A 24752-nucleotide genomic window follows, 5' to 3' on the forward strand; every position below is an offset into this window, starting at 1 on the left:
TGTATAAAAATTTAGTACATAATATAAGAGAATGTAAAACATAATCTTTGTACAATATTGTACTAACCAGAATTAAGTGTACTAACTACCAAGTCTGTTAGAATAAAAACAGGAACCAGATTTTTTGCTAAAAACCTTGGTTTTAGCCTCTACTTTAGTATATTGCAGTGACCAGTGGTTCCAGTTCTTGTCCAGATAGGAGATGAATGACCACAGGAATTCTGTTGACGCTGACTGATTCAACGCTGACGCCAAGATCTTTGTCAGGACCAACAAGAACACCGCCTACACATCCCAACTTCTCTTTCCTCTCCTTATAAAAGCCACTGGCTTGACCAGAGATGTTAAGATGGTTTTCAGGACAGGTGTCCACTCTCTCCTCGGGTCACCAGCATCTCTTTCCTTTTCAGCAGCACTTGTCTTATGAGTACTGGCTTTCACTGCAGCAGACAGCCAGACTTGCATTGGGTAACAATACCATTGCAGTGGTAGGCTGTACCATCTAGGTTTGTGTGAGTATGCTCTATGACATTTGCACAATGAAATCACCCAAGGACACATTTCTCAGAACTTGTCTCCTCATTAAGTGGCACATGACTGTATTAACTCATTTAGTCCTCACAATGGCCAAGTGTAGTGTGTATGATTATTATCCAAAGTTTACAGATGAGGAAACTGAGCCACAGAGAGTTATTACTTTCCCAATGTCTTGTCATGTATTGTAAGAGGTAGAGGGGGATTTCAGGCCACATAGCCTAGCTCTGGAGCTGGTATACTGACCACTATCATAATCCCTAACTCTGGGAACTTTGGGTCTCTATACACCTGTGCAGCTTTCTGGTCTCCCTGAGTGGTGCAGCAGGCTCTAGGTGAGAGTTATGTGATTGCAGTAGGAACATCATGGCCAGAGTGTCTAGCAGCCCATTGTTTATAACCACCCTCTGAGGGGCAGAAGATCAGCAGTAATGTCCCCTACTGTTTGATGAGTTCCTTTCTGTGTACGTGCTGCCAGTTACTCACATGTATTAGGTGGGGGGTTTCCCACCTCAGGTATCTTTGTCACCTTCCTTGCACCTGTTTGGCTCCTTCTGTGTGTATCATCCATAGTGTTCCTCCCTGAAGCTTTTAGATATGGAGGAGCTCTCTACCTCTCAGTTCTTCCCTGCTCACCAACAGTTTTCAAATTTCTCACCACCATTAAGTAGCCTTTCCCTAGCTCTTAGAACAATATACCAAGTTGGGTCCTACTGATACTGCTGTGGGTTGCAACGAGGGTCAACGAGATAGCCTCCCTAGCAGTGCATGTAGTTTAGCTACAGGCTAGGTGTTAAGTTCTTCGTCTTCACTACCCACCCTTGAGCCCCACCTCAGACATGCAAACTGGAGCAGAGTCCATAAACAGTAGGATCGATCAGCTGGAATCTTCCCTAAAGTGAAGCCACATCCAGATCATTTGCTTCATCCAGTAGCAGGTTCTCCAACACAGTCAGAAAGTTGAATGACTTTATCAGGTGTGGATTCTTTAAGTAGTTCCTATGATTTTACCCCTGGACACTTCTCATAGTGGCTCCTCTTAAAGAGTTCTCCTGATGTGACATTTCTTAGCTAAGACTGCGAGTATTTATAAATTCAGAATTGCAGGCATCTCTCTTTGAGGAGAGATGACTTGCATTTCCCTTTTTCTTTCTATAAAAAGGCAGTGGTCTTACCTTCTTGTCCCTTCTTTTTTATGGACCCCACTCACTATGGTCCTGGCCTTTGATGTTACACCATCCTTGTACCCCCACCAGGTGCCCTTACCTTCCTCCCAGTTGATTCAGATACCACCAGCCATTCCCTGATTGTTAGTCTCCCACACATGGAGTTTTCCTGGTCATTCTATTCTACTGCCCCTTGCTTTCAATGGAAAACTCTATCATCTAGCTACTAATTATGTCCTACCTCATGACAACACTTACTGTTGTCTTTACTATTTAATTTCTTTATGTTCTTAAGTCCTGTTTCACCAAATAATCTGCCACCTCCCTGGGACCAGGGATCATGGCACATTTTTTTTATTATCTCCAAGGACTAAGTACTGTGACTTGTTCATAGCAAGCCTCAGTAAATACTGCTTATTTAGGAACTTGGAAAAACTGGTAACTTTGAATCTCCCTCTCAGTGACCAGGTGAAATCCCAGGAATGGTGGGAAAAGTGTGATCTAGTTAGATGGTAAAAGGAGACAAATCTTGATGCTAATAACAACTATTATCATTATTACCTTTTATTGAGCACCTACTTTTCTTTTTTCTTTTTCAATTACAGTTGAAATTCAACATCACTTAATGTTAGTTTTAGGTATATAACATAGTGGTTAGACACCTATATAGCTTATAAAGTGATCCCCTCAATAAGTCTAGTACCTACCTGGCACCACAAATAATTATTACAGTATTATTGACTATATTCCCTATGCTGTACTTTATATCCCCATGACTGTTTTGTAACCACCAATTTGTACTCATTAATTCCTTCCTCTTTTTCACCCAGTCCTGCAACCCTACTCCTGTATGGTGACCATTAGTTTGTTCTCTGTATTCATGAGTTTGTTTCTATTTTGTTTGTTTATTTATTTTGTTTTTTAAATTCCATAGATAAATGAAATCATATGGTATTTGTCTTTCTCTGTCTGACTTATTTCACTTAGCATAATACCCTCTAGGTCCATCCATGTTGTTGTAAATGGCAAGGTTTCTTTTTTTATGGCTGAGTAATATTCCATTCTGTAACATATTTTTTTGGCTATAAGATGCACCCCCCAATTTGGGAATAATAATGGTTGTTAATGCTGCTATTGAATTCTGTTTACATTTACATTGGTGAAATATTATTTATGTTATTAAATATTTTACCACATTTTTTACTTCAAAATTTTTTTTGCCTATTTTCCTCCTCTAAAACCTAGGTGCATCTTATGGTCCAAAAATACGGTATATGCACCACATCTTCTTTGTCTATTTATCTATCGATGCACACTTAGGTTACTTCTGTATCTTGACTACTGTAAATAATGCTGCAATAAACATAGGGGTATATATATTTATTTGAGTGTTCTGGATTTTCTTGGATAACCAAAAGTGACATTTCTGAAACTTTTATACTGTTTTCCTGTTTTAAATTGGCTGCACCAATTATGAGCATGTACTTTTCTCTTTACATATATTGTCTCATTGACTCCTCACAATAATCCTTCAGTTTAGGTGTTATCCTGCTATTAAAAGATGAAGAGTTGGGGTTCAATGAGATAAGGTGACTCAGCTAGTGACCATTGTTCTCTGTGAAAATTGCTTCTACCTCCTGAAAACTAGCTCCACACACACTGGGAAGGTCACTCTTGTGTGAGTCTGCACAGAGCTCAGTGCAGGCTGAGGTGGGCAGACCTCGGTCTCTACCTGGGAGACTTCTCTCCTTTTTGAATGGGGCAGGTGGCTAGGATGTCAATAGAGCCGTGCCATTTACACAGTAGCCGTTATTTATGTGGTGAGCTTTCAGCATGTATAGTATTTTTCTCTTTGAAATTCAAAGTAGTCCTTCATAAGGAGCAGACAACCTGCCTTCAGTCTTTGGTGTTTATGTGAAGAGGCTTAATGGCAGGCAGGGTAAGGGCTGCATAAACTTACATGGAGGAAGCTGGACACCTCCTTTCAAAGAGAGACTCAAGCCAGGTCTTTGTGAGGAAAAGGAGATTAAAAATCAGATGTTGCAGCCAAGGTGGATGCAGGCTGCCCCACCCTGGAGCTGGTGAGCTTTGTCCTCAGCTCTGCTCCACACACCAACTTGGGGCATGCAGCCACTGCAAAGTCCTCGTGTTTGGGGGAGGGGTCTTCCATGGCGTGTCAGATAAATGTTTTGCACTTATTCTACCTTTGACATGGTGTGAACGCTCGTCACGGCCACCTTGCCCCGAGGGGAAGCCCTCCCACCAGGACGCGTCCCACACAGGCCCGTCACCTGGCCTGGGGCTGCGATGTTCACATGGCAGTGTGACTTACTCCCCCCCGTCCTGTGCTGTCATGTGCGCATCAGAGCTGTGTTCCTCAGCCCAGTGCATCAACAGGAGGTGACTTTGGCGAAAGCAGTGACCACAGTTCATTTCACTCTACGTCCTCACCTACCCCCTACACAAGGTCTCAGCACTAGGGCAAAGGGCAGACATGGTGCTGGACACGCATTGACACTCCATTCCCTGGGCAGAAGCAGAGTCCAGGGGCCCAGCTGGACTCAGGAGGCTCCTTGTCTCCCCTGAGAATGGGCTCCTGGCCATCCTGCCCAGTTTCTTCCAGGTGTGATTGGAGATGTCTGAGGCCCAAAACTGTACCATCAGTCTGACTCTTGCCATCCTGAGAATATAGATGAAGAAAGAGTTTCAGAAGCAGAAAGGAATGTCCCCCTTTTCAGATGTTAACAGAAGACTCCTTAGATGTACTCACAGTTAACTAGCCTGGGTGATGTGCATCTTCATTCATCTCGGCCACAATGCTTCTGACCCACTTCCATATGCAGGGACACCCCTTTGTCTTGTGCTGGAAGCAGAGCCTGGGACGGGATGCTCAGGGTCCAGCTTCCATCTTTGCCACCGTGGCTGCTTTTCGCAGGAGCCCATTGTGCAGGTGTGGGGCGTCAGAGGACAGAGCTTTACTGAGTTGTCACCTGCAGTGGACGCTCCCTGGAGTCATCAACACGTGGTACCAAGATAGTCACACTTACATCCCCTCCCGTAAGCCCAGTTCCTGCCTTTCCCAGATCTCCTTGTCCCTGAACCTTCCTTGTTCCTTCCTCTTTCCAGGCTTCTGGCCACCAGGTGAGCCATTGGTCATTGCTCCTCTGTGTATACTGTACACACCTTAGGCTGTGTTTTCCAAACTAAGGGAGTCACCAGGCCAACTGCTTAAAGCTACCGACTGGGGGTCTCCTCTCACAATGGCATGAACTGCCTCCTTTAACACACTCATACTCGCTCTGTACACACGTCCTGCCAGTTCAGCTCATGGAGGGCCCCGGCTCACACAGTAGGCAAGCAGCCTGAGCAACGATGGCATGTTCACTGGCATATCAGGTGCGTAAAGCTGAGGGGGTTAGCAGAGCATCAGGCATGAAGCCCGTGAAATTCCTCAGGGTCTCTTCTCCTTGGGGACTGCATGCGGTATCCTAAGAAATTGTACATGTCTCTACACATTTAACACATTTGGGGAGGTGGGGAGGGGCCCAAGCTGTGAGCAGGATCATCCTCCCCACCGTCCAGGGCGGCCCCACACCCCTCTGCTTCCAGACCCTCCTAGGCTCGCTGGCTGACCTCCTTTGAAATTGGAGAGTATGTTACTGCTTATTCTTAAATGAGCCATTTCAGGTAACCACAATTGAGAGTAATGAAGCCTCTTTTGTGAAAGGCTGTGTGCAGAGCAGGGAAGTGCCGTGTCTGGGCTCCGGCCAGGGCTGCTCACGAAGGAGCCAGTTACTCTGTGCTGACGATGGCCCATGCCCTAATTTGACACCCTTCTCCCCCCACCCAAGGTTTGTCCTTTGGGGCCCTGTTCGCCACCCCCGACCCCGCTGTCCAAGGCCGGTGGCCTATGTCTTGCCTACTCAGCTCTCCCCAGGGCCTATTATTAACCACGTGTCACGGAGCCTGTGTCAGGGCTCCCAGTGAGGCTGTGAAAGCGCTTCTCACAAATGGGAACTGACGGGCGTGATCCACAGGCTGAGAGACCTGGCGACTCCAGCAGCTGTGTCACTGGACCGCCAGGGCCTCCAGGGCAGTGCAGGTGGTGGCAGGGCTCTGGTTGCAGGGGACATTTATTCACTTAGTGTGATTGAAGGGGGAAGCAAAGTGGAAGTGACATTTGCTGAGCAGGATGATGGTTCCTCAAGGGGAGCAGGGTGAGCAAAGCTCTCTTTCGAAGGAGGAGGCTCCGGAGCAATGATTTTGTGCAGTTGTGAAAGGCGGGTGTGAGCGAAAGAGAGGAGAGAGACTGCGTGCAGGTGTGGGGACACCCTCTGCAGGCAAGGGTGCACTATTGTGCTGGGGGTGTCCGACCCTTCCCTTCCCCGGTAACTGGATGCAAAGTGCTCCAAAGTGCTCGATGCCTTCTCTTGCTCAGTCTGGGTCCTCCCCCCTTCCCTTCCTTACCCATAGAAATGTTGGCTCACTTGTTTATCAGAAAATCTTTATGGAATACCTCCCATACACTAGCCACTGGGGACACATTAATTTTATTTAAAAAACAGTCCTGAACTGCTGTTCTGGTGGGGCCCATTCTCTGGTGACCTCTCCTAAAGGCTGGGGAATACAGCGGCCTCTGTCCATCCTTGTGTGTGCGGGGCCAGCCCTACCAAGGCCAGGTCACAGCAGATGTACCCCAGGCCAGAGGCCAGTTCCAGGAGGCCCGTGGGTGGTCCTGGTCATTATAGGATCCCCTCCTCCGACTTCCCTGTGCTGAGCACCCCCACATCACTCTGTGTCGGGCCCCCTCCTACTAACTCTTCTATCCCCCCTTCCTCCCAAGTTGAATCTCCATCTGTGCTCATCCTCCCCATGCCCTGTCCCTGCCCCTCATGTCACTGTGCCAGCAGCCACCCCTGACTTGTCATGAAATTTCTTCTTCAAAGATCTTAGACTTCTGGTCAGCAGTAGTCTTTTCTGAGTCCTCAGTGTCCTCATTTTTTTCTTTTTTGTCTCAGTCTGCTTGGGCTGCATAACAAACATCACAGATGGAAGCTTAAACAACAGACATTCATACCTCATAACTCTGGAGGATGGAAGTCCAAGATGAAGGTACCAGCAGACTGGGTGTCTGGAGAGGATCTATTTCTGGTTCATAGATGGCATCTTCTTGCTGGGTCCTCACATGGTGGGGGTGGGTGGGTGAGGTGGCTCTCTGGGTCTCTTTTGTAAGGACACTAATCCCATCCTGGGGGCTCCACCTTGTGACCTCATCACCTCCCAGAGGCCCTACCTCCTGACACCATCACATTGGGAGTTAGGTTTCAACACATGAATTTTGGGGACAGAAGCATTCAGGCTGTGTGTGTGTGTGTGTGTGTGTGTGTGCATTCTTCCTGATGTGCTCTTTTCTTTTGGGCTCTATAAATGTGGTATCACCCTCATTCTTGTCTCTGCAATAACTTATTGATATCTATGGGTCCAACTCTTTCTTTTATTCTTCAGTAGTTTCCAACCCTGGAGAGCTGCATTGCTCTTGCTACTGAAATTGTGAAGTCTTTGAGTGGACCTGACTTCGCCAGTAGCTCACTGGGCCACCTGCCTCGTGCCCTCAATGTCTCTGAAGAAAAGCACAGCTTGTTTTGGTCTGAGAGAGTTCACTCTGTCTGCTTTGCTCCTTGCCACAACCCTCGCGGGCAAGTGTTACCCATTTTACACTTGAAGTCCTGAAACAGTGTTGCGGTTTGCCCAGGGCCTCAGCACTCAGCAGCAAGAGAGCAGGATGGGAAGTCCCGTCCTCTGGCTCCAGAAGCATCTTCTCTCCATCCCCTCTCCAGTCTCTGAACTGCTCATGGATGTTGTTTCCCAAGATTAGCAGGAGACACACCTCAGGACACCCTGCAACGGGCTTGACCTCTGAGTGGGCAGGGGACCTACGTTAAACACCGACATTCTTAGTGAGCTCAGTCCCTGTTTTAGCCCAGTAATTTATAATTCGGAAAGACTAGGGGACTGAATGTGACTACTTTGGGGCAGGTCATCAACAAATCCATCATTGTTTTCCTGAGTCCTGTTCATTCTCCATCTTCATTGATAAGAAGACTTTTCCAGAAGGCTGCCTCTGTAAGGGCACTGGCTGTGTGAAACGCACTTGGCAGAGTGCATTTCTGTCATGCAGCCAAACCCAACTAAAGGATCCTGATTTCACAGCTGCTGAGTGGACACGGTGCAATGCATCACTGCACTTGCCTGGCCATTTGTCCTTCATCCTTCACGCACACCTACCTGACTTTACGAATTGGAGTAGACTCTAATTACTCTCCTTGGGAAACGTGCACTTAGCTGAAACTTTTTACTGAGCCAATATATCACAAACTTCATGTTTTACAGAAAAAATCTCAACAAGAAGGAAGAATGCCACAAGAAATGGGGCTGTGTCCCCAGCAAGGGCAGGCGGGGACTCAGAGACATGGAGGATGATCTGGGTGGATGTGCAGGACCATTAAGCGTAAGGAGGTGACCAAGAACCAGACCACTCATTTCCAGGAATGATGACTCTTCTTTTATAGGAGGGGGTCCTCTGAGTGAGAGTGAGTTCTGGGTGCGAGTCAGAGTCACTTCTGAGGACCATAAAGAGACCAGCCTGGGGAGCTTTTGGTCTTCTAGACAGTAGACAACGTGACCACCAGACCCTCAAAGCTTGGCGATTGCAATGCATGACTTCTGAAGCATGTTACTCACATGCATGTGAGGTGTGTCTAAATCTTATTTATGCTTCCAGATCCCCTCTATTTCCTGCTATTAACTGTGTCTTGGAGTGTCCTCTCCATTAGGGGCCACTTACTGTAAGACTTGAAATAGAAGAAGCTGCTCAGGGCTCCCTACCTGACCTGGGGGTGACAGGATATGTCAGAATGCCCCTCGGGTGTTGATTTTAAGAGCCCCCCTCCAACCTGCACCCCCACCCTAAGACCTCATGGTCTCAGTTGAGCTGAGTGTCGGTGTGGTTAATGGGAAATAAGTGCAGTCTGAATGAAATGTGGCTCGAAAGGCACATGTGGTGGACTTTCAGATGCTGTGGTGGATGACGAGTGCTCACAACAAGAAACTCGGTCTGGGATCATGCAAGCCCTGTGGGTAGCATGTCTGCTTTCACTCTGCTCCTGGTGACATGTGGGATTTCCAAGTCCTTCGGCTGGCCCCAGGAAAGGGACCAAACATGTCAGGGGGAACTACTCAGTGGAAGCCTGCATTATTCAGTACAGTGGGGCTGAGGACGGCGAGTGAAGTTTTAGGTGTTTCTTATGGGCTGATAAGCGTCTGGCCTGAAATCCTACAGGAAACCATCAAGCCACACCTGTACTTCCTGTGTGAGGGCACATTTGGGTGGAGGACTCCGAACACCTTCAATGTTCCCTTCAACTTCTCAAAGCTCTGAGACATCCTGACATCACCCATTTCCCCATGTGCCTGTGAAACAGTGGGGCTGGCTGTTGCCCACACTTGACAGTGAGAAAACTGAGGGCCAAGTCAGGTACCGAGTGACTCTTTTTGCCTTACACAGTTAATAGAAGCTAAATCAGGGCTTAAGGTTAGTCTTTCATTCCCAGCACTGTGATATTTTCAATTGTTCATTTACATTGAGCCTATAAAGGTCACATCTGTGCTAGAGACCGACACCCAGGCTGGGTCCACTAACAGACACAGTCACAACGAGAAAGGTTTTAGAGTGGAGCGTGCCATTCCTTTGGAGTGGGCTGACCCTTCCTGGGTTCTAAACCCACATGCTGTGTTCTTCGGGGACCCCTAGAACTCTGCTTGGTGCCAAAGGCCCAACAACTGAGGAAAGCATCGTTTTACTTGATGTTTTTATTCACTTAATGGAAACATTCACTTATCAGATATCACTGAAATGCAATTTACAGAACTTAGAGGCAAATTAACATATGTAAATTCATATTTTAGATTTTGGATTTTTTTACAAATATTACAAATGTACATCCATTGGTACAATATTGCCATTCAAACATGCCTTTTATGTACAAACCTTCACTTAAGAATACTATTTAGTTCATTTTGCTTAAAAAATGCTGAAAATTAGCAGAAAGTTAACGGGGCACTGCTGAGAAAGTATATTTTTTCTTTTGTACTGATGCATACACTGCAGAATGATAGAAATCTAGTGCCTGTGTGAAAAGAGGCCCTAGAATCCAGGCCTTTTATCTTTATCTTAGAGCATATCGGGTCCCTCCAACTTGACTTTGACATGCTGAGTTGGGAAGAAAGGTATTTCTCTCTCCAGGGTTTGATACTGTCTGCAGTTACCTGCAGGAGTGGCATTGTCTGGTCTAAACTTTTAGTGATGTGGCCATCAATGTTCCTTTTGGTGGAAGGTCAGACCGAGTGGACATGTCCCAGGAGTCCAGAAAAGGCCTCTGGTAAACCCTCTGGACAAGAAGTCACATCAGGCTCCTGTCTAATCTTGAGCATCCAGCCGATTCACAGATCAGCGGAGTGAAGTTCAGGGCAGACGTATGCCTGAGACTGGAGTCTCAGGGAGTCGGAGGTTTAAGCCAGAGGACAGGCAATAAAAAAGGGAACAGGAAGGGAAGGGCGAGGAAAACATGAGAAGGAGAACCAGAGAGGCAGCATGGGTGGGAGAGAAAGCAGACGGCGGTGGTGGTGGCCACATATCTGCCTGGATTCCCAGAACCATGAGGTGCTGCATTTGCTTTCCAAGGCCATTGACCTGCAGCCTACACCTCTGGTCTCCCAGTGTCTGCCTCTTCAGTTCCCCGTCCTTTATACGGTTTAGAATTTGTGGAAGAAGTTTGACAGGAACTGCAGTGCTCCAGGCTGCAATGGACCAGAGCCACGGACAGTGGCAGGTACAAGCGCGCTCCCGTTTTGTCCGTCCCACTGTCTGCTCTGTCCCCACACCACCCCACGTGTCTCATCACTGTACCTGGAGAAGCAAAAAATGCCAGCAGGACCTCAGAAAGGTCTTATCCCAGCTGAATGCTGCCTGATGGTGGTACAGCTTTTCCTGAAACACAGCTTCTAATTTTTCCCTCCACCCGTGAACTCTACAAGAACTTGGAGCTGGGAATGTACAGCATGTGGACTCTCCTGTCCTGGGTGGATGACAGGCTCTGGGACCTCTGCCCAGGAGGCCGAGGCCGGGGCCGGGGCGGGGGGACCAGCACAAGTACATCAGGTTTGCTGAGTTCAGTGAGGCTTCCGCCAGGCGGCCATAGCAGTGAGTGCCAGGGCACACAAAGACTGTTCCCCTTTGGTCTCCACTAGAAAGCGATGTTCATTGTATATTGTGCCAATTGGGCAGATGATTTCATTAGAATGACTTCTTAAAAAGTGGTTGTAGAAGTTTTCCTAAATTAAAAATGTCTATTCAAGTTTTAAATGTCTTTTAAAATTTTTTAAACAAGAGATATAGACACATCTTAAAATTTATAATCTAAAAATAGGATTTCATCAAAATACTCTAACTCTTCTCTTCTGAGCCTTGACATACCATGTGTTTACTGTTTATGGCTCTCCAGGTGTGGCAAACTGTAAACCAAAGGGGAAAAAATTAACTATTGGCAAGAACAGTTTTCTGTAAAAAGGAAATTCATGGGAAAAATATGAGCTGTGTTTGTTTGAAAAGTAACACAACTGGATGTTTCTGAGTAATTAGACCCATCACAAAACCAGTGGTGGCAAGAAACATATATACAGGCTTAAAGAGAACCACAGGAATAAAATGAAACCATAGTTACAGACCTGCAAATCCTTTCCTTGGCAAAAGCAAAAACCAAAGAAAACCTAAGTCCAATAACACGCTGTCACATGTTGTGAAGCTGTGCTGGAGCTGGACTGGCAGAGCTCACCTGACCGCGTGACCTTCTGGCTGGCCGAGGCCCGTGAAAAGCCTGCAAGTGGTCAGACATCTACTTTTATGCTTAGAGTCATGCAGGAAAGCTTCCAGGGCTTATCTCCCCAACAGAAAAGCAACACATGCTTTGGAGGCAGATAAGGATGGTGTTGATTTTATCTGGAGTTTAGTATTAGGGCTAAGGAGATATAAATAGAGACCATGGGAAGGTTGAGAACAAAGGACTTGAGCCATCTGTTGGTACAGGATGGTGATTCTGAGGCAAATTCAGATGGGCAGTGGGGGAGTCGGGGTAACTTGGATGCCTAGGGAGCCCTTTGACGTTACGCCTGCCAGTCTCCCCTTTGTTTCGCCCATCACATTTTCAGGATGACTACAAGTTACACATCATCTACTTCTGTTTTGTCCTCCTTATGGAAACCCTGGGTGGTCAGGTGGATGTGGGCCACTCTCAAGATGCTAATTCATCAGATTTCCTATTTTAAAAATGCAGGGTAGACCTGGCCTAATGCAGTGTTGAGACATCCTTTTGGACTTTGAAGCAGGGAGAAAAATCCTCAGGCTTCTCCTACTAAACCTCGTGTCTCTGGGCTGATGGCTCGTCCCTCCAGCCACACCAGATGCTTTTTGTGTTGAATTCTGAGCCTGGGCTCTCAGCCGCATGAGCCTTCTGGTCAGCTCAGCTCTCTTTTGGCCTCCCCTTCTGTGCCCACAGCCTGTGAGTGTCTCCTCCTCCCCCCGCTCCTCTATTTCCTGCTCACCAGACAGGTGCCCCTGTGACAGAGTGCCAGGCTCTTGGACAGCTTCCTGCTACACTGGAACCTTCTCTCGCTATAAACCTTCTCTGCAGAGCCTAGTCTCTCCTCCCAAAGAGTCTCTGCTGACTTAGCAGACTAATCCATGCATTGGTGCTAATGGGTATAGTGCCTTTCTCCAGAAGCAGACATTTATATCTTAGTGAAGTTTGGGTGGTTTCCAGAGAGGCAAGACCTTAGACAAAATGTCTTGTCACTAGAAAGATGCAGTTCAGGAGCCGTGGGTGTGTTCATTGTGGGCTAGGAGGGTGCCATGCAGGTCCCCAGAATCAGACTGTACTGGTGGCCCACTGTGCCCCTTTGAACATCAGTCGGTCCCGCATCTCCCCCTGAGATGGTCAAGACTGCTGCCACCAGTGCTCGTTTCTCCTGCAGAGGGAGTGTTATTCCAAGCGGTTGATGTAAAACGTGTACACACTTCTCCAGCCAGCAGCTCAGAATGCTAGCATGCTCAGGTTCGGATCACAGACTCCAGCCAGCAATCGCCCGTGCCTGCTGCGTTCGGAGGTGGGCTCCAGATGTTGGCGGTCGAGAGCCTAAGTCATAAATCAGCCCTCAGGTGTTTTGCTTCTCTAAGTCCCATCCTAATGACACTTCAGATGATCAAAAACTAATATAAACTGGCCATTTTATCATGGCTTTTGTCTGAATGAAGATTTTATTTTATTTCAATGTTTATAAAATATTAATGTTGAATCTTATTTGCAAAACATTTTCATATCTTTTGAAACTTTATTGTGAAGAAGTGGTCTGCTACAGTGCCATTTTCCTTTCTAAAAGAACTTGAAGGATAAATTTGACCTAATATGCAATCCCAGGAAAAGCTTCTATTTCCATACTAATGTCTCTATTTATTATTTTATAACAAATATCTACAATTCGTTTCATTTTTTGCCTCATTGGTGTGATATCTGTAATTTGTACCTGAATATATACAGCCTGATGTTGTGCTCGTGTTTCCTGGGCGGGGTGGAATCCTGTGCTCCAGGATGGACCCCCAGGGGGTCAGTGGGGATTCTAACCAGGGCCCAGACCAGAGCTGGCTACTACTAAGCTTTTCTACTTAGCACGATAAATTCAGATATGTAGCTTGTAATTGGAGAAATTAGAGACCTGTTAATTAGCATGAAGGGTTTTAGAAATGAGTTCTCAAGTGATCAAAATAAAAGTTCAAGGTGTATGGACCAACTGCAGGTATGTTAGAGGGGCACCTCACTTTGCGTGAACAGAGTTATGGTCCCACCCCTCAGTCTGAGCATGGTGCCCTGGGCTGAACCCCAAGTGGTTCTGTGTCCAGTTCTGAGCAGGAGGATTCTGTTGTCTGATGCCTGAAGGGGACAGAATCCTGCCTCCTGCATTTTAGCTGCTTTAAGTGAATTTTTTCTGACATGCAAGGTGTTGATGGGAACCTAAAGGAGCAGAGAGCTGGTGGGTGCTCAAGCTCAGAGTCAAGGTTGTTTTGTATGTATTTATTGCTTGCTCTCTAAGAACAATTTAGTTCCTAAGTAAGAATTTGGCCTAGGATGGGGTTTCCTCATCACCAGGTGGGAGGTTGTGGAGTGGCAGCTCCTCCTATACAGCTCAAACTTCATTATCTGCTAGAGACACTGAGCTGTGATGGACAAAACAGGCACAGGACAGCCTGGGACACTCAGTTATTGGGAAGTTTAGGGTCACATCTAGTACCTTTGCTTTGCAGCAATGGTCTCATTTCTCTGGTCCTGTTTTGGGGGGTCTTTAAGATTGTGCACCCCAAATGCTCTTCGAAAGGAGATGGAGTAAAACACTAAATGAATAATGAAAATGAGAAGGTGTTCTTATTGGCTTCTTTGGGGAGGAGCCCATGGCTTTTTTCTTCACTGTGGCTTATCTTGAAGTATCTGTAATCTTGTGCTAGTGAGAACCAAGTGCAACGCTCGAGAGGCGTGTGGGGGGAGGGAAACATAGGAGACGGTGCCTGAGGTTTATTTCTAACTGGCAATGCCTCAGTACCACCTTTCAAGGCTGCAACTCAGACCCTCCAGCCTGAAGAGATGCGCTCCCTCTGACACCTTGAGAACAGGGAACCACTGCATTGGTGCCTGTGGGTGTGGCGGGCATGCGTGGTTCCAGCAACCTGGGAGTAGCCATTTGAGAAGCAGCATGTTCCTAGTTCAAGTCTAGCTGCTCATCCGAACATTGCACGCTCATGTATTTCTGGAACACCAAAGGAAAATGAATGCACAGACCCGATCAGCACAGTCTTGTTGCTCCTCACGCCTGCCTGGCCTTCTCAGGCATCTCGCTGTGTCCGAGAGCCTGGGGCGGGGACTCATAGAGTGAGTAGGAACTGGTCCTGCTCAGGTGGCTTCCTCACCCAGGTGCCCAGGCCTGCCTTTTGAAATGCTTTAAACAGCTGCTGCTTAACTGACTGGTAGGTGTGTGCCGCCAGCTTGGCTTCACAGTACATGGATGGCGCGTCTCCGTGGCTTGGTATCCGTGTGCTCAGCTGTGGGACAGGAGTGAGAAAGGACAAATGAGCCGCAGGCAGAGGTGAGTCCCCCACCCCCCCACAGGGAACAGTAGAGCTGCATGAGCGTTACAAGCAAACATTAGCTCCTGGTTCCACTTTTTGTTTTTCCTCTAAAACAGAAAAGCAATGTGATAAAGAGCAAGGTTACACTTGAAATTTGCTAAGAGGGTTGACCTTAGATTAAGTGTTCTCACTGCACACACTCACATGCACACTCACTAGTAGTAACTATGTGGAATTGATGAGTGTGTTAGCTCCACTGTGGTAGTCATTTCACATATATCTGCATGAAAGCATCGAGTTGTACACCTTAAATACACAGGGTGGGGCAAAAGTAGGTTTGCTGTTTATATGGAAACAATACAATAATTAATAAGTAATAATACAAGAATAAACTGTTTCATGTACTCACAACTGTAAACCTACTTTTGCCCACCCTATAAGTAATGTTTATATGAATTTTACATCAATAAAGCCGTTAAAAATGGAATATCCATTTTCTCGCAATTGGCCTATTGATAAAGTAAAATATCACATAAAGTAACAAAAAAGATTAACTGTATCAGTTACTATCAGGCAATTCTGTAATTCCATGGAAAACCCATTTATTAGGGAAACTGCATCACCAGAGTGTGAATGATTAAGGAATAAAATAAACATGTCTCTTGTCTGCTATTAAAATAACAAGCACTGTGTATATTTTTCTTTTTATACACAGTAAAGGAAGGTGAGGGGCCAGACTGGTGGGGATGGTGCTGCCAGGGATGGCGTGGGAACTAATGCAGTGTGGTGGGGGCGGGACCAGGAGGGTTCTGTGCTAACCAGCAGGAGGACAATGCAACTGGGAAGTTCCCTCTGTCCAGAGCTGTGCCAGGCAAAGCGGTGCAGCCAACACAGGCAGGGACCGAACAGGGCCCGACTACCCTGCACAGCCGGCAGGTCAGGGTGTGGCAGGGAGGGCCAGAGGTCGGAAGTCCCCCAATCCCACTGCAAGGTCCCCAACTGCTACCATCACCTGGAGCTTGTGCAGAAGAAGAGGCCCCTTTGTTTAGCAAGATAAAGTTGATGGTGTGCTCTAACCTTCCAGAGTCTCAACATGGACCCACCCACGTGTAGCAGAGAAGCATGCAAGGTTCCCAGAGCAGGCAGGAAAGGAGCCGAAGCTGCCTGATCAGAGCAGATCGGGTTCCTGCACAGCCGTGGTGGCGCCAGGATCGCTGCCAGGCTAGGAGCTGAGATGTGCAGTTCCCAGTGTCCTTTGAGTGGACACAGTGTTTATTTTAGGCACCAGCAGGTCTATCCTGTTCTGCTGGCTGAGAAGTCAACCACAACACTTGTTTTCCCTGGTTAAGGAAGTGGGAAAACCAGCACAGCAGTTTTATTTATTTGTGTTTCTGTTTTCTTTCTTTCTTTTTCTTTTTTTTTTTTTTGGTTACAATCTGTTATGCTTTGGAAACACATGGAAATGCATATCTCATTTTAGAACCCAGAAATGTCATCATTACCCTATTTACAGGGGAGAAAGGAAGCCTCAAATCTGGTGCACTAGAAATGCATAGCCTTCATGGTTGGAGAGAAGAGTGAAAAATTCCTCCCTGACTTGCATAATTTGGGGTAATCACCTACCTTTTTTGAGTGTCAGTTTGCTTATCTCTAACTTGGGAATAACGTCAACTTAAAAAGCCTTCTGTGGACTTTCCTGTGGTGCCCTGGGCTGGACGCACTGGGTGTTACAAACAAGCCCCTTTTCCACCTCACTTCTATAGCCAGTGGTCTGGCTCAGGCTTGGTGGATGTCTATGGGTAGTTGGGGAAAAGAAAACAGACTGGGAACCAGGTTTTGTGTTACATGTCCCCCTGGCTGGAGACCCAATGGCATTCTCTGGGCCCCTGGCCTGTGTCCAGGTGGAAGCCCCAGGCTGGAATTGTTACTCACCTTTCCATACAGTCGCGCCCACCGGGCGGAGAGCATATGCTTGCAGAGCCGGGATGAGGCTCCGCAACTCCGCTTCCCATTGGTGGCATCCAGGACCTCCACGTCCGAGTTGCCCAAGACCCAGTTCACACTGAAGTGGGAAGACTTTCCGGGCTGGCGTGCCTCGGCGCTGCTCACGCCTGTCAGCACAGAAGTAGAAGCAGCCCATCAACACTCTGCAGACCCCACGAGAGGGGCCCCCATCACTCCCAGACTGCCTCAGGCAAGATGGGCGGAGGGAGCCAACCGCGTTGGCACAGGATGGCACAGCCGCAGGCCCCGGTTCGCACCTTTAACCCTTGGCTAGGTCATCGCTTCTCTTCAGCTTGACCCTAATGGAGGTCTCATCGTGACAGTCATTGCTGGAACTCATTTTTCACTTTTTAATTTAAAGAGATTATTAATGTAAGGCAGTCTAGTAATAAAAAAAGCTCTGCCCATTTCCCCTTCCTGTAAAGATTTGTTGATGGATAAATGAACAGAGGAGCCAGGTGGATGCTGCCTGAGCATTGGGTTCATTGGGTACCTATGGCTCGCCCTGCTCTGCTTGGTACCAGATGGGTCCCAAGGTTCCAAGTTGGGTCGACGAGATAAAGAAGCTAATGAAGGAAGACACTGATCCAGTGGCATGACCCAGAGACAGCACCCACTCCAAGGGTGTTAAACTCATTTTCACTGGGGGTCACATCAGCCTCATGGTTTCCTTCAAAGGGCCAAATGTAATTTCAACTCCTTAATAGCTAAGTAGTAGTTACATTTATATAGTCCTAAAATTATTTCAGCCCTTTGAAGGCAACTGCTAGGCTGATGTGGCCCCTGGTGAAAATGAGTTTGACACCCCTGAGCTCCACAATTTGTGAGACCCAGTGCAAATGAAAACGTGGGACCCTAGGTTTGATGACTAGTGAGAATTGCAGGATGACAAGACAGTGTAACACCAAGTGCGGCCCTTCTAAGCATGGTCCCTGTGCAGCTGGGGCTAGTCCTGCCCAGAAAGCCTCCAGAATCAGCAGGGAAGTCCTTCTTTCACAGTTTCTCCCCTGGTCAGAGTGTGCATAGATTTCTAATTGGGACAACATGTTCCTTATAGACACAGGTTCTTCCAGTAGCTCAGAAAATGGAAAGATCCGGTGCTCCTGCTCTGGGGTAGCACCCGTTGGCAGCCTAGGCATCACCACACTTGGTAGCATCTGACCTCAGCTCGGCCTCCTTCCTGTCCATTTCAAGAGGCTCATCATAAACTTTTGGAGACTCTGGTGGTGAGATGCCTGAACCAACGTGAGCCCTGATGTTACCTTGTCAGCCTTCCCCTCAGTGCCCTGAGGATTCTACAAACATGCTCTATTCTGGTGCCGTACAACCCTCCCAGCCATCCCCTCCCTGATGGGTCAGGTGCCCTTTGAGAGTGGGTGCCTGTGGGACAGAGCTGGTCATTTTCGCACATTGCACTTAAACTACCACATGACTACTTAGGGGTCACAGCAGAGTTGCCACAGTGCCTGAGAAGCCATGGTGTTGGGAAGCAAGGTCTGGGTGGTCCTCAGGGGGCCTGCAACAGGTACCCCATGAAGAAGCAACCCCTGTGTTCAGGGACAGCCAGTGCATGTGCAGTGCCTTCTGTGCAGCTCCAAACTGCCAAGTTACGGACCCCAGTGCCCTCCCATTGCCCCACCCTCCAGGGGCTTCTTGGGCAGATCTATGCCTACCCTCTGCCATCTGCCACCTGCACAGCCTGGTCATCATGGGCAGTGATGGGCTCCCAGGCTAATTCTACTCATGTCAGCTTCTTCCTTTTCCTTGAAGTGATTCTCTTGTGGCATCTACCTGTGCTGAGCTGGGAAGGGGGGCAGCCTGGCATGGTGGCAGCAGGGGCTGTCTTACTGGGCAGGAGGGGGCAGCAGCTGAGGTCAGGGAAGTCTGACTGCAAAGAGAGCTCAGCACTGCTCCAGAGCTGCAGCATGCAGCCAGGCACAGCCACCTCTAGGACCTGCACCACCTCCCCACCCTTTTCTTCTCCTCCTCTTCTCTTCCCACCTTTCCACCCAACCCTCCCCCTGCCCCTCTGTCTCCACAGAAGTCTCCATGACCAGAGGTGGGACATGTGGGCCTGCAGGAATCTAGAAACTTAGTTCCAGACCTGACTATGCCCCTCTGGCCCTTCGCCATTCTTTTCCTTACTGTGTCCTTGGACAGTGACAACTTCTTGTTGAAGGGTCACATTGGAGAACTTGTAAAGGTGTCCGGTGCTATGGTTATTGTTAGTTTCATTTGAAGGGGTGAAGGTCAACTTTGGTTTGTTTCATGGTCTCCACATTGTAGATCAAAAATGTTCTCAGACTACAGGAACTTTCTCAGTTTCGTTATCGTCAGGGATAGCTGCTTACTTAAATGGGCTTGGGTGGGGAGTGACTAACCCGCAAATATGGGTCAGAGTTCCTTTCACATAAAACATGTTTTGTTTCATTTGTCTGTTCTTCAGTGGATTCCTCTGTTGGAGACATTATCCACCATCTTACACTTTGACCTTCTAATTTAAGGATTATCTCTTTGTCTTTTGCTTGCAAGAAAAAAATCCCGAAAGTAACCTGGGAGAATGGCCAGGCTTCCTCCCTGCTCCTTGCCCCCTCGACCTTATATAGACAGCTCCTTGAATTCTTACTAAGTATTCATGCTAGTGGTATACTTTCTGATGTCACTGTCATTAGTGACTCATTGACTACACCCAAGGAGACCAACTCAGCTGTGCCAGACTCAGCTGACTCTAACAGGCACATTTGTCAATGTACAAGGAAACAATGATCTCAGAATGTTTGCACCGATACCCGAGTGGCTAGACCATGTGCAGGTGGAGGCAGTCTCGCTGCCGCAGAGACAGCAGCAGAGCTCTTTATTATCCAGACACCACCAGCATAGACCAAGCTGTCAATCTCCCCAAGAGGCACCAAGCTGACCTCTCTTACTCAGTCTCTCTCACTCTCCCTCTGTCTCTCTGTCTCCCTCCCTCCATCTCCATTAGCCTCTCTTATAAGGACACTTGTGATGGCATGGAGGACCCATGGACATAACCCAGGGTAACCTCATCTCAAAATCCTTAACTTCATCACATCTGCAGAGACCCTTTTTCCAGATAAGGTAATTCATAGGTTCCAGGGATTAAGATTTGATGTTTTGGGTGGCCATTATTCAGCCTACTACCAGCACTAATTTTGAATTTTGGAACTGGTCTATGAACCAAGTGAGGAAACCTTCTGGGGAAAGAGTAACCTGGCCCTTTGGTGCCACTTCTGGCAGAAGGACTGGATTTGGGGGTGAGAGGCTTTGCAGCTGCTCTGAGCCACCTCTGATCTCCCTTTTCTCTGAGCCTGTGACTGTGGCAGAAGCTCAGTGCGGCTCGCTCTCAGGGACAAATGCCTGGTGCGAGTGGTGGGAACTCAGAGCCCCAACCCGGCTCATGGTGCTGGCCTCAGTCAGCAAGGACTTCAGTTTGGAAACTTGGTGAGAAAGCCCAAGAAAGGGTGAGAGAATAAAGGTGTCCTGAAAGGTGGTGTAACTTGGTGAAGGACAGACTAACTGTCTTTCCTTTAGTGATTTCTTAGTAATTATTTACAGTATCTTGGAAAGAAACCTATCTGCTAAACAGTTTCTCTATCAGAGCAATAGCTCGTGGAGACAATGCTGATAAGAACCCGTGGAGACTGATGCAGACTCAGAGGTGTGCTGACCATTATTCTTTTGCATGGTCATGGGTGGGTTGCCCACTTTTTGCGGACATCGCAGAGAAGTATTTCACTGTGAAGTGTATCCATATGGGAGTAGGCAGGTCTCCATGAGCCTTTGACACACACACTCAGCTAGGTGGACTAATTCATGAGGATGGTCTGATGTTTCATTTAAGTGCACATGCCTGTGTTGATAAAGTGGGCTCTGCAAAGAGATCTCATTCAGATATCACTTCTGTGACTTGCTAACAGTGTGGCCTTTGATGAGTTAATTAACTCACCAACTACTGCAATTACCACCACTGTAACCTCACTTGCCACTATTGTCACCGTGACCTCCGCTACTCCCACCGTTATTGAAGAGCAGTGAATGTGAATCCACAATTCAACCATGAAAATGAGTCTTATCATAGCTCATGTAGCTATTTTCTCAAGGTAAAGATGCATTACCTTGAGAAAACCCTATATACCTCTTTTTAAAGCAGTATATAAGAGAGACATTACTGAATTTCTTTAAATAACTAGTGTGTCTACTGTATTTAAAATGTAATTCACGTTCCTCAAACTACATTTACACAAGACATTTAGGGATACAACCTTTGCACGAAGTGAGGCAAGTCTGTATTACAGGGTAGCACTGTGTTTAAGTTGTGAAATGAGTGAAGCAGCTTCCAGGTGTGCACAGAATCTCAAAGGTGCAGGACAGAAGGGACTACTTGACTTTTATATATAGCCAGGCACCTGTGGGGTCGCATGAGCACACATGCACAGGCACGTGCACACACACATGTACATACCACACACACGTGCACACATACTCAGGCATACCACACACACACCACACACCCTACATGCATGTAAATACCACACAAATACCACACACAGACACACCACACATATTCTCGCACATATAAGACATGCATGCACACACAAGCACACACAAGCATACCCACCCTATGCATGCACATGTGCATGCACGCACCACACATACACATGAACACATATGAATACATATACATACACCCCCCCCTCATTCACTGTACACACACTCTCTTCTGATGTAAGTAAGCTAGTAACACTCCATTATGGACTTATGGATTAACATAACTAAGTACTAAGGCTGTATTAATGTCTTTTTATTTGTTTTCATTAGCAGGGACACCATGATAACTGACAGTGATTTTGTAGCTGCTATCTTGTGTTAACAGAGCACATTCTAGGGAAAGTGTGCAGGATGCAGCTGATTCTGAAGACTGTGCATGAGGAGAACGAACAGTGGATGTGAGCCCTTCCTGCTGAGACACTGGCGACAAGTCCTCGGGGTTCCTGCCAGCCCCAGGGGAGCACACAGTGTAAGAGAAAACTTGGCCTTTACAGGTTTCCCTTGCTTTCCCTCATCTACCAGTTGGTGAGCTGGTGGCCAAGACGGATGGAAGCAGTGCAGGGGCTTGAGCCTGTCAGCTGCCAGCCTGGCTGTTACTGGTGTTCTGTGAGAAGGTTTTGCAGAGAGTGGCAGCAATGCCATCCATGTGAGAGGCTGGGGCATCTGCTCTGATGAGAGTTTTCCACACTGAGTTCCAGGGCTTCCTTTTTAGGTCAATAGGAACGTCATCTTATTTGTGATCATAAATGATTGTGGTTTGTATTCCTCAAAGTGTAGGATGCACAGGCTCACAGGATGTTCACAAGATGTGACATTTCCTCTATGGCAGGAAAGAATTTGAATATATCATTTTATAACCTGATAACGACATGGTTCTTGCTTCCTGTAAGGATTGTCATTACTTCAAAGGATATGGATAAAGGGACTTCGGCAGAGTATTATTGATTTTGCTTCAAATTATATATTTTCTACTACCATAGTATTCAAAATGTACTAATAAGTCAAGTTTTATACTGAATAAAATGTGGATAACTTTCATCTCTTTTCTGCATTATCCACTTGGGATCATTTCTCTCATGGTCAAATAGCACATCAGTGTCTTCTTTAGTGCGAGTCTGCCAGAGTGGAATCATCTCTGTTTCTGTCTGTCTGGAATGTTCTCAGCTTTATTTTTAAGGGATGCTTTTACTGGCTCTAGATTTTTAGGTTGAGGTTAATTTTATTTTCTTTTTTAGAGAATGAAGAAGGGAGAGAAAGAAACATCCGTGTGACAGAGAACCATCGATTGGTTGCCTCCCATATGTGCCCCAACTAAGGATCAAATGTGCTACCTAGGCATGTGCCCTGACCTTTTGGCGTATAGGATGACACTCCAACCAACTGAGCCATACCAGCCAGGCTGAGATTAACTGTCTGTCAACTTTTTAAAGGTATTGGTTCCTTGTTTTTGTCTTCCAAGCACCAGCTCTCAGTCTGATTTAGCTTCTTTGAGGTTGATCTGCCTTTTATTTTATGACTGCTTTTTAAATAGATTTTTTAATCTTATTTTAAAGTAATTTTACTGCTGAGGGAAGGATTAAAAAATTCTTCCTGGGCCCTGGATAGTGTGGCTCAGTGGATTGAGCACCAGCCTGCCAACCAAAAGGCCATTGGTTCAATTCCCAGTCAGGGAACATGCCTGGGTTGTGGGCCAGGTTTCCAGTTGGGGGCATGTGAGAAGCAACTGATTGATGTCTCTCTCATATATTGATGTTTCTTTTCTCTTTCTCCCTCCCTTCCCTTCTCTCTAAAAATAAATAAAAAAATTAAAAAAACTCTTCTTGGGATATAATGTGCTTCATAGATCTGTAGCTCAATGTTTTCCATTGTCCTGAAAAGTTCTTAGTTATTATTATGTCTTTAGATATCACTCCCACTCCATTTTTTTCTCCCCTGTCCTGGAACTCTTATTACATTTAATCAGACTTTCTCACTCTGTCTCTTACCTTTTATTTATTTATTTATTTATTTATTTATTTATTTATTTATGTTTGTATTTTTCCTTTGGGATGGTTAATTTAATGTGTCAACTTGGCTGGGCTGTAGCGCCCAGATTCTTGACCAGCCCTTGGCTGGAGGTTGCTGTGAGAGTATTTTTACCTGGGCTGACATTTAAATCATGAACTCTGAGTAAAGCAGATCACCCTCTCCTATGTAGGTGGGCCTCAGGTAAGCAGTTGATGGCCCCCAAAGAGCAAGGAGTTCTGCCTGCAGACTACCTTTGCACATGACTGAAACATCAACTCAGCTGCAATGTCCAGCCTCTCAGCTTGCCCTGCAGATTTCAGACTTGCCAGCCCCTATGATTATTAGGGCCAATTTCTTAAAAGAACCTCTTTGCTAGTAGGAAAATGAGCATCTCCTATTGGTTCTGTTCTCTGGAGAGCCCTGACATCCTCTGTCTGTCTCTGTGCTGCATTCTCAGGGTCTTCTTCAGAGTGACATTCCATCTTAACGAATTTCTGCCTCAGCTGTGCTTAGTTTGCAATGAAACCTACCCTCTGTTACACACATTGCTTTCTTTATTTCTGAAAATCTCATTTGTTTTTTTTCTTTTTGCTTCCATCTCTCCCCCTACATTTCCCATCTTGTTTTTAAAGTCACTTCTACCCGTTCAGCATGGGTATATGAAAGTCTGTGTCCATGAACCCAGATATCTGTCTCTTCCCATCATCTGTTGTCTGCTGGGTTTTGTTAAAGTGGTCTTGTCTCCGCCCATGCCTGCTCGTTTTTGTTGTATTTGAAAATTTTCTGTAGGATTATTTTGCTCTACCTCTTAGTAGGATCATCTTAATCTAAATTCAGGGGTAGAGAGGATTTCAAGCTGCTCTGTGAGCCCTGCAAGGGTCCTCTCACGGAGGGTTCACACCGAGTCCTGACCAACTGACTCTGCTCACTGCTCACTGCAGCTGCAGCCCCACCTGCTTCCTGAGCCCTTGAACCTCTCCTCTGGCTTCTGCCTGCCCTTTCTGGCCCTCCCACACATCCCTTCTCTCATCCTCCAGGACTTTGCTCAGATGTCACTCTCTCAGATCTTTCCTGACCCTCTGGTTAGAGTGAGTGCCACTTTTTAATCTCCTCTTTACATTATTCTTCTATAAAGCATTATATTTTGTTTGCTTGTCTTCCCCACTAGAATGTAATCACCCAGGGAGTATTGATTTTTGACCATCTTATTCACTGCTCTATTCCCAGTGCAAAATGGTTGCGGGCAC

At 46.7% G+C, this 24752-nt stretch overlaps 1 protein-coding gene across 1 annotated transcript in view; it reads right to left on the minus strand.

Annotated features, from left to right (window-relative positions):
- Positions 1-14163: 14163 nt before the first annotated feature.
- Positions 14164-24752, minus strand: part of ADARB2 (adenosine deaminase RNA specific B2 (inactive)) — a 436890-nt gene continuing 426301 nt past the window's right edge. The window contains exons 10-11 of the mRNA XM_045820262.1: positions 16858-17036; positions 14164-14898 (exon numbers count right to left, since the gene is read on the minus strand). Of these exons, the coding sequence (XP_045676218.1) occupies positions 14722-14898; positions 16858-17036 (356 nt within the window). The 3' untranslated portion in view covers positions 14164-14721. The remainder of the gene's footprint in view (positions 14899-16857; positions 17037-24752) is intronic.

The sequence above is a fragment of the Phyllostomus hastatus genome, unplaced genomic scaffold, assembly GCF_019186645.2.
Source record: "Phyllostomus hastatus isolate PE091 unplaced genomic scaffold, TTU_PhHast_1.1 phas_scaffold_39, whole genome shotgun sequence".
Taxonomy (NCBI): Eukaryota; Metazoa; Chordata; class Mammalia; order Chiroptera; family Phyllostomidae; genus Phyllostomus; species Phyllostomus hastatus.